Below are 11,286 nucleotides of genomic sequence, written 5' to 3' on the forward strand. Positions count from 1 at the left end.
CATCTTCCAACTCACTCACCAGGACATACATCAATGCCTTCTCCACCACCACCACCACCACCACCATCATCATCATCATCATCATCATCATCATCACGCCTGCCATCTTCCAACTCACTCACAGGACATACACAATGCCTTCTCCACCACCACCACCACCACCACCACCACCACCATCATCATCATCCACGCCTGCCATCTTCCAACTCACTCACAGGACATACACAATGCCTTCTCCACCACCACCACCACCACCACCACCATCATCATCATCATCATCATCATCATCATCCACGCCTGCCATCTTCCAACTCACTCACAGGACATACACAATGCCTTCTCCACCACCACCACCACCACCACCACCACCACCATCATCATCATCATCATCATCCACGCCTGCCATCTTCCAACTCACTCACAGGACATACACAATGCCTTCTCCACCACCACCACCACCACCACCACCACCACCACCATCATCATCATCATCACCATCATCATCATCATCATCCACGCCTGCCATCTTCCAACTCACTCACAGGACATACACAATGCCTTCTCCACCACCACCACCACCACCACCACCACCACCATCATCATCATCATCATCATCCACGCCTGCCATCTTCCAACTCACTCACAGGACATACACAATGCCTTCCACCACTCCACTCACCACCACAATGCCTTCACCACCACCACCACCACCACCACCACCACCACCACCACCACCACCACCATCATCATCATCATCATCCACGCCTGCCATCTTCCAACTCACTCACAGGACATACACAATGCCTTCTCCACCACCACCACCACCACCACCACCACCACCATCATCATCATCATCATCATCATCATCATCCACGCCTGCCATCTTCCAACTCACTCACAGGACATACACAATGCCTTCTCCACCACCACCACCAACACCACCATCATCATCATCATCATCATCATCATCATCATCATCATCATCCACGCCTGCCATCTTCCAACTCACTCACAGGACATACACAATGCCTTCTCCACCACCACCACCACCACCACCACCACCACCATCATCATCATCATCATCCACGCCTGCCATCTTCCAACTCACTCACAGGACATACACAATGCCTTCTCCACCACCACCACCACCACCACCACCACCACCACCATCATCATCATCATCATCATCCACGCCTGCCATCTTCCAACTCACTCACAGGACATACACAATGCCTTCTCCACCACCACCACCACCACCACCATCATCATCATCATCATCATCATCATCATCATCATCATCATCATCCACGCCTGCCATCTTCCAACTCACTCACAGGACATACACAATGCCTTCTCCACCACCACCACCACCACCACCACCACCACCACCATCATCATCATCATCATCCACGCCTGCCATCTTCCAACTCACTCACAGGACATACACAATGCCTTCTCCACCACCACCACCACCACCACCACCACCACCACCACCATCATCATCATCATCATCCACGCCTGCCATCTTCCAACTCACTCACAGGACATCCTGTCATGTTGACCAATAAAGAAGCTAAATAGGTTTGATGTAAAACTGCGTCCACTCAGACGAGATGCCACACAAGTCTTTGCAATGACAGTAATAGGCCATTTATCCGACGTAATAGCCAAAGGCATGGCCGCCCACCATTAGCAGTTCTTTACCTCCAAACCAATACACTGTGTTAAGTTTATAGCAAACTTTATGCCTAATATTAAAAAATTATATATAATTCATTTTGTATTTCCTGAGTACGATAAATGACCAACATATATAAATATATATATTATTTTTAATGCAAGGAAGAAGAAACCAAAGGCCACGAGCCCGCAAACCGTTCCTTCCTAGACAAAAAGCAAAATACAAATGAGAGCCAAATTCAAGATCCGTTCATTTCGAGATGCCTGGACACACTTTCTATCTATCTGTCTATTGCCAGACGCCATAATCCCGTAAGAAGGTGGCCATTTGACTTTGAGTTATTTGTTTTACGGGGAGGGGCACTAACCCTCCACCAACCCACTTGTTGACACGTAGGGAGCACGTATGGTTTGGTTATATGGTTACCACCCAGCGTTGTAAATGGTTTCTTGGCTTACAGGAAACCATTTGGCTTGTCACTCAATGTAAAGCCACCTGTAAAGGAAAGACAAGCAATAAGAAGTGACAGGAAAGATGGGAGAAATAGGAAGAGAGGAGGGCAGGCACAGAAAAAGAATGATAAAGGCTAAGGAAGAAGTTGGCAGCACTACATCAAGTGAGTGGATGATGGTCACCATCACCTACCACAGTGTGTTTGAAAAACAGGAGATCATCGGAAGTAGGAAATACAGACAAAGTGAGACAGTTCCAGAGTTGACCTGTTGCATACATGAAGGACTGGGAGTAACGGTTAACTCTTGCATTAGAGAGTTGGACAGAAAAGGGATGAGAGTTTGCTGCCAGACGGGTGCTACGCACCCGTCGTAGAGGTGGAGGGATGCAAGCAGACAGTTCAGAGGAGCAGTGACCATTGAAATAGTGATAGAAAAGAGATAAAGAGGCAACAGTGCGGCGAAGAGACAGAGGTTGAAGGAAGCCAGTAAGAGTAGCAGTGACCATTGAAGTAGCGATAGAAAAGAGATAAAGATGCAACAGTGCGGCGAAGAGACAGAGGTTGAAGGGAGCCAGTAAGAGGAGGAGAGTTAATGAAATGAAAAGTCTTTGACTCCACCCTATTGAGAAGGGCTGTATGTAGGGAGCCTCCCCACACATGAGAGTTGTACTCTACACAGGGGTGAATAAAACCCCTGCATAAAGTCAACAACTGTGCAGGTGCAAAGAAGGTACGGGGTCGGCTTAGCACACCTAATCTCTTGGAAGCAAATTTTACCAAGGTACGGGGTCGGCTTAGCACACCTAATCTCTTGGAAGCAAATTTTACCAAGGTACGGGGTCGGCTTAGCACACCTAATCTCTTGGAAGCAAATTTTACCAGAGATGTAATATGATCTTTCCAAGAAAAGTCCCGAGTGAATGAAATCCCAAGCATGTTCAAGGATGATGCAGGATTGAGCTGGATATTATTAAACACTAGTGGGTACTCCTGTAGAAGATTTTGTCAGGTTGACAGGTGTAAAAACTGAGTCTTTGGTGCATTAAAAACAAGATTATTTTTATCCCAGTCAGAGATACGAGCCAAGTCAGACATTAGGTGTGCCACAGCACACGTGGCGTCACAAGAATACTACGCCTGAGAGGAAAACTCTGATTTCATATTTGGATTTACCATCAAAAAGTACAGCCATTTAGAGCAGTCATCAATTGCCTTGGACAAAATTGTTGTTATTATTATTGTCAGGATTTGCCAAGACTGATATGGAGGAGAAACAGAAGACAGTTGTAGTACTGAGTCTGAACGAGGTGAAGATGGATGATAGAGAAGTTGAACAAGGTGATAGAAGTTGAACGAGGTGGAGCAAAGATGTGGCCAACGCGTATGAAACCTGATGTAGCTGCTGCCATCATACGTGTACTTGACATCCTCCAAGGTGATGTAGCTGCTGCCATCATACGTGTACTTGACATCCTCCAAGGTGATGTAGCTGCTGCCATCATACGTGTACTTGACATCCTCCAAGGTGATGTAGCTGCTGCCATCATACGTGTACTTGACATCCTCCAAGGTGATGTAGCTGCTGCCATCATACGTGTACTTGACATCCTCCAAGGTGATGTAGCTGCTGCCATCATACGTGTACTTGACATCCTCCAAGGTGAGACTTAACTTTCTCTTTGACACATTGCTAAATAGGACTCTTGTTACCTCAAAACCCAAGTTCATTTTATGGGCAAAAAATTGAAGTACAGTTGGTATAATGACGACAAGTTTATCTATCTGTCTGTTAATCTATTGCCAGATGCCTTAATCCTGTATGGGGTGGCCACAAACAAATTACCTCCATGTCGCCCTGTCCCCTGCCATTTCGTAGCCCTTCCCCCCAGCTCACACCCCAAACAAATCGCCTCCAAGTCACCCCATCCTCTGCCATTTCGCTGTCCTCCCCCCAGCTCACATCCCAAACAAATCGCCTCCAAGTCACCCTATCCCCTGTCATTTCGCTGCCCTCCCCCCAGCTCACACCCCAAACAAATCGCCTCCAAATCACCCTATCCTCTGCCATTCCGCTGCCCTCCCCCCAGCTCACACCCCACACAAATCGCCTCCATGTCACCCTATCCCCTGCCATTTCGCTGCCCTCCCCCCAGGTCAATAAAAAAATGGTGGTGTAATTTAGCCGTGCTTCTTGGCCTGTACTGTATACCTGTGGGTGAATGTCTTTTCCGTGATAATTGTGTAGTTACCAAGTGTTTAGCTACATTTGACTGATGCAAGTACCTGCCAGGGTTGATGATAGCCAAGCATGTACTGTACTTTGGTGTAGAAGTGGACTGACTTAGCATTACTACTGAATGCACACACTTTGTATTGTTTATAAAGGCTCCAGCAGCAATGCCTCAGCCTTGGTCACCTAATGGTGGCTTTCTACACTGCTCAATCTCTGGCAGCCTCCCTATTGACTCCCTTACCCCTGATGTCACACTGTCAGTACTGTATCATTTATAAAGGTTCCAAGATGCATGCGTTGGCCTTGGTCACCTAATGGTGGCTTTCTACACTGCTCGATCTCTGGCAGCCTCCCTATTCAGTCCCTTATCCCTGCCATATTTCTATTAAGGTTTTAACACTGTTGGCCAACTTAAGGTAAAATAAGATAGATAACAAAGACGCAGTAGGTTAAATAGCTACAGAAGATGTGTTAGGAACCTCTTAAGCTAGACTCATTTTACTCTAACCTGGCCTAAAATTGCCATCTTTCCATCTTGAATACTGACAATGAATTAATGGTAGATGATGCTAGTCACAAAGAAGTGCTATGGAAAGGATGTAGAGCCGTAGTATTGTCATTTTATGATGCTAGTCACAAAGAAGTGCTATGGAAAGGATGTAGGGCCAAAGTATTGTCATTTTATGATGCTAGTCACAAAGAAGTGCTATGGAAAGGATGTAGGGCCATAGTATTGTCATTTTATGATGCTAGTCACAAAGAAGTGCTAGGGAAAGGATGTAGGGCCATAGTATTGTCTCATTCTGCCACTGAACTAAGAAACAAGCTGAAAAACTGTGAAAATCTTGGCCAAGTTAGAGTGAAAAGAGTATAGTAATATTGGTAGTATCCAATGTTTGGTTACCTACTGCCAGACGCCTTGATCCCGTAAGGGGTGGCCACAAACAAATCACCATCTTCTCCCTGTCTGCCGCCATTGCACGGCCCTCCCCCCAGCTCACACCCCCTCTCTCATATACCTCTATACTCCATCCCTCCATCTCATCCTCAGCCTCTCCCCCTGCACCTCACTCTCATACTTTCCTCGTTAGTCTCTCACAAACTGATATATATATATTCTGAGGCTGTGGCAATATACTGACACTGAAAATGGTTGTAGTAAAGACGCTGAAAGAGGTGAAGACATGGCCGATAATGAGAAGTTGAACGAGGAGCAAAGGTGTGGACAACGAGTGGCAAACAGCTTGATGTAACTGCTGTCGTCAGCGGTGTAAGTCAGCCTTCAAGGTAAGACCAACTTTCTTTTTACTAAAATTGACACGTTGCTTTGAAAAGAAGCTTTATCACCTCAAAACCCAAGTTAATTTAAGGGTGAACAATGGAGATAGTATATGACAAGCCTTTCCTGGCCCCATAAAGTTGGTCTGAGGTGCTGGGCTGGAGTCTTCCTCTAATTTGCCTCAACATAACCAGTTCTGGATTACTTAGTCAAAAGGATCAAAGCAAATGACTCCAGACTTGTACAAAAAATACCCACTGAGGTTGTTCAGTGCCCACTGAGGTTGTTCAGTGCCCACTGAGGTTGTTCAGTGCCCACTGAGGTTGTTCAGTGCCCACCGAGGTTGTTCAGTGCCCACTGAGGTTGTTCAGTGCCCATTGAGGTTGTTCAGTCCCCACTGAGGTTGTTCAGTGCCCATTGAGGTTGTTCAGTCCCCACTGAGGTTGTTCAGTCCCCACTGAGGTTGTTCAGTGCCCACTGAGGTTGTTCAGTGCCCACTGAGGTTGTTCAGTGCCCACCGAGGTTGTTCAGTGCCCACTGAGGTTGTACAGTCCCCACTGAGGTTGTTCAGTCCCCACTGAGGTTGTTCAGTCCCCACTGAGGTTGTTCAGTCCCCATTGAGGTTGTTCAGTCCCCACTGAGGTTGTTCAGTGCCCACTGAGGTTGTTCAGTCCCCATTGAGGTTGTTCAGTCCCCACTGAGGTTGTTCAGTGCCCACTGAGGTTGTTCAGTCCCCACTGAAGTTGTTCAGTCCCCACTGAGGTTGTTCATGGTACAGCTGATGCTTTGTGTACACTGATAGGTTGTTGTGGGATGAGCCCCAGTCTTTCTGGTCAGACCCATCAACCACAGGCAAGTAATCACCCCTGCAGGGTTATCCCATGCAGTGTACTGGTATTCACTTGCGCCTGACAGTGCCTCACCACAGCCAGACACTGGGAAAAGTGTGGTTTGGTTTATGGGTGGATGCCACATATACATTTCCATCCATTTAACCGGCACTGTAGCTGGCTGCACCTGACCCTATGGTGTGGTTATATGGTTACCACCCAGCGTTGTCAATGATTAACTGGGTTACAGGGAATGATAGATGAGGCCATTATTGTCAGCATTATAGACTTGACCGAAAGCGAGGCCCTCCTCAATCGAGCCTAACAGAACCTGATGAAACTCCTCCTCCCCCTCCTCACTAGTGTCCACAGCTTCGCCACTGGATGTACGATTTGTAAGGCCATGTTGAAGCTTGACCCTGAACAACCAACCTTCAGATGCCTTGAAGTCAGGGACATTGTGAAGGTGGGCAAACTTCCCAGCAACGCCTTTCAACTCAGTCCCACGCACTTGCACGCCTGCAGCCCGTTGCTGGCAGTACCAGGTTAATGTTGAACGGTTGACACTGTCATGCTGGGGATGCCCATAGCCTTCCATTTGGCACTGCGTCTGTTGCTCTTGCCAAAGTCTGCTGTGTACTGGGTCAGTTTGTTATGGGATTTCCTGATGTCATGCAGGGTTCAGCGGACCAGGTCATACTATTTAAGATGTGGGAAGTCGACCATCCCACATCAATCTTACCGAGGATCTCTTGCTTCTTCTGCAGGGTCATCACTACCTCTTCCTCTTCTGTGGTGGAAGGACCATCATCACACACCCTAGGAAGAGGCATGCAAGGAACAGCAAGGCCTGAAGCAGGTTGGGAATAACCACAAAAGCCACCGCTTGTGCTGCCATAGTAACTATACGAGAGGAGCTGTTCACTACACGGTTGATGTGTGGGAACTGGGAAGGGTCGAGGGGGTCCCTAGCAGACACTGGGTGAACTACCCAGCCAGACAGCGTGGCGCCACTGGGCTAATCCCGTCCAGCCCAACAAAAATGTTCTTGCAGCCAAAATTTCCACCGGATTGCAAGTATTTTATCTGGATAAAATGGAAAAATGTACATATAATGCTTCAATACAGCCAGATAACAGCGTCTGGGTTATGAATCGTAAAGATGGTGGACATCCGGATGAATGGGGCATTACTGTATAAATAATGTGAATGAGGTCACAACCAATAACTGCTTTGAACTACAGAATGACACTGCTATTACAAACTATTGTGATGAAACTCAGTGATAAACACTGCAAACACTGAAGCATTTCAAGTCTACTGATGCTGAAGAACAAACAGGATGTTATGTAAACACTGCAAACACTGAAGCATTTCAAGTCTACTGATGCTGAAGAACAAACAGGATGTTATGTAAACACTGCAAACACTGAAGCATTTCAAGTCTACTGATGCTGAAGAACAAACAGGATGTTATGTAAACACTGCAAACACTGAAGCATTTCAAGTCTACTGATGCTGAATTACAAACAGGATGTTATGTAAACACTGCAAACACTGAAGCATTTCAAGTCTACTGATGCTGAAGAACAAACAGGATGTTGTGCAACATAAAACGAAGGTGAAATGCATTAAGGAAGAAGAGCTTGATGATAACATAAACGCTGATGAAGAAAAGTTGAATGGAGTATAAAAGCAATGATGAGGGAGTGAGTCAGTGGCTTGACGTGCATAGGAAACATGCAGCTGGACACAGTATAACACAGGCGGGTATATGCTATGTGGATGTTAAGGAGTAAGACTAAAACAGGTGAGAGAGTTGATGGTACATGTCACAGTGGTGGAGTTACCTGCAGTGTGTGGGCGTGGGGGGGTGGCGGCTGATCCTGAAGGCAGTGCATGTATATCTGGTTATTATCTACGGTTATCCTGGAGGACCGGATGCCACCTTGGTCTTCTTGGACGGCAAATACCAGGCCATGATGCACCAGCGTCTTGATGCGCTGACTCATCTCCAGGAGGTTCTCAACCTGTGGGCAGTACCATACATCAGTATATATAAACAGCATCCATATTTTTTTTTTTTTTTATGTGTTCGACTCTGGGCATAGGCTTCACAGCCTGCTCCCAAGGCTCAGTAGTCCTAATTCATGCCATACACCTCTACATGTCACCACTTCAGCGCCAACATCCATCGTCCATATTGAATACATGCTAGGGCTGTCTCATGCAGGACTGGTGTATTGGTATTAGCGGGGGTATTTTTACGACATGTCGGCGGGTCTTCTGGTAGATCAGTAAAGCCTGATTTATGAAATTCAAATCCTTAAACCGTTCCCTCCTCCAGGGGGATTTGAACCTGGGTCTGGTAGGACTACAGGCTACCTGTCTACCGATTGAGCCACCGCCTCTACATGGGACACTATCATGGAGGCAATACTGGTGGGGAAGCACGAGACAGTATCGGGTAACTTACTGTTATTTGCTGTGGCATTTTTGTGATGGTGTTGATCTTGTCCATGATGGTGGAGGCCGGGTCTGGGTGTGGTGGAAGGCCGGGGGTGTGTGTGGCATCAGCCTCCGCTGCCAGTGCATCCAGGGCCGTCCTGATGGCCTCACGCACCTGTCCATACTAACACAAACATTAGTGCTGGAGGCTCTGCCAACTATGTGCTAATGTACTATCGCAGACACTTATGGCTGGTACAACCAGCTTTGTCAATCCTCTTTTTCCTTGGTGTGAATCCCGTGCAGCTCGACTCAGTTCCTCCGAATCGTTAATTTTACTAGTGAGAGGGACAGTCGCCGGGAGATGTCTGGTGCAAGTGTAGGGAGTGGCAGGGTTGGGGGTGGGGTGGGTGGGGGTGGGTGGTAACGTGACTGAGTAAATGTGGCATCAGTGTAATACAGCTTGTGGTAGCATTCTGAGATATATGTGGAATCCCTAACTCAGTGTCGTTACCACTAAAAAGAGGTTGTTTTAGCTCATTCACATCGTAAACCTACGTTTTTAACAAATACACTTGTGCCACATCTGTATTACACTGATGCCACATTTACTCAGGCACGTTCCCTACCCACCCCCACCCACCCTACCCCCAACACCGCCACCCCCTACACTTGCACCAGACATCTCCCGCCCTCTCACCAGTAAATAATTCGAAGAAACTGAGTCGAGATGCACGGGATTCACACTTAGGAAAGAGAAGACTGACAGTGCTGACTGTACCAGCCATAAGTGTCAGCGATAGTATACTTCACACATTACAAGTTTATATGTCAGTGTAAGTGTGCTTATGTTACTACAGAAGCCTGGTGGTACAAGTAGAAGGGAGTGGCTGCCTACCTTCATGCTGGTGGTGACAATGTTAACATTAGGGAACTGTTCTTGGCAGTTCTGCCTCCAGTCTTCAACCTCCACAGTGCACTGGACAGCGTGGTTAATGGCCGTGAAGGCCTCCTGTGCTGTGTTGGCATTCTGTAGACACTCCAGGCTGGCCGGCAGCTGCTTCACTCCTTCCTCTCCTTCTTGCTTCATGGCCACCACTCTGGCCACCTCCTCCTCTATCAGCTTTACAAATGTGGCCATGTTGTGTGTGAATTCCTCTGCCTTTTTTAACAGCTGGAGGTTTTGTTCGTTCTGGTTGGTCAGCCAGGTCAGGTACTGGTCCAGCTGGGACTGGGTGTTTTGGGAGCTGGTAACCTGGCTCCTTATGCTCCTCTCGTGCTCCCCCAGCAGGGACCAAAGCTTCCTGCTCATCCCACTGGGCCTCTCCTGGGTTGTACCACCCTTTGTTTTGACTGACATTTGTTTTTCTGCTGCAGGTTTTACACTTGGCTTTCCACCAGCTGCTCCTGCTGTCTGTGCCAGCTGTACCTTCTTAAGCTTTTTGACAACAGCCTCCAGTACATAGTTTACTGGGAAATTATCCAGGGAGGTGGTGGGGTGGCTGGCACGGCAGTCAGGGCAGGTCAGCTGGTTGGCTGTGGTCAGTTGTAAGATGCAGGACGAACAATAGGTGTGGCCACACGGCAGATTGCGTGGCCGACGCTCACTCTCATCATAGGTGATGCAGCACACACTGCACTCCTCAGGATTGTCCTGTGCAACAACAATAACATTGATTGGTTACATGTAACACATGATGGACATTGCTGACCTTACAACCTAAAAGGCAGTTTTAATATTCATAACTCACTGATGCTAAGAAAGAAAGCAATAACATGAGCTTTATATAAATGACGTCCATACTGTACAGTCGGCCTAAGAAGTGACAGTGGAGTATCCAGAAGGTTGCAGTAAGTGATAATGGATAATATTCCTCTTATATCTTTGCAAGATCACACCTATTATGTAAAACTGTAATAGAAAACAATAAGTGAAATACAAGATAGGTATCGGGTAGTACCAAGGGGAGACCATATAGAGGCATGAGAAGAGAACAAGAGATCAGGACAAGATGGACATACGTCCCCAACCACCACGCACCCCTCTTCCCCTCAACGGAATCAACTAGAGGTACTGTACAGTCACGCGTACTAATTTCTGCTCAGGGGTTACCCCTTCCTTCCCCCCTCTACCCTGGACAGAGGGAAGGGGGGAATCGCGAACAAGTCTACCCCGCCTTCTGCCCCCAACTCCCCCACCCTCCACCTCCAGCTGCCAGTTACTGATTAGACGCAAATTTTCTCATGTCCTGTAAACATGACTAAACTGTCGTCGCACACGCTTTCAACGGCCAAGATTTGGACTATATTTTTAGAATAAATTATTACCGTATTGAATGAGGAGTTGCAGGGAAGGTTTGG

The 11,286-nt window shown here is 47.3% G+C and overlaps 1 protein-coding gene across 1 annotated transcript in view; it reads right to left on the reverse strand.

Annotated features, from left to right (window-relative positions):
* LOC145417185 (uncharacterized) overlaps positions 1 to 8,489 on the reverse strand; it is a 10,175-nt gene extending 1,686 nt beyond the window's left edge. Inside the window, exon 1 of the mRNA XM_080285960.1 lies at positions 8,328 to 8,489. Coding sequence (XP_080142086.1) covers positions 8,328 to 8,489 — 162 coding nt within the window. The remainder of the gene's footprint in view (positions 1 to 8,327) is intronic.
* Between the last annotated feature and the right edge of the window lie 2,797 nt (positions 8,490 to 11,286).

This window comes from Coenobita brevimanus, chromosome 109 (assembly GCF_032717465.1).
Source record: "Coenobita brevimanus isolate Jiangsu-jjx chromosome 109, ASM3271746v2, whole genome shotgun sequence".
Taxonomy (NCBI): Eukaryota; Metazoa; Arthropoda; class Malacostraca; order Decapoda; family Coenobitidae; genus Coenobita; species Coenobita brevimanus.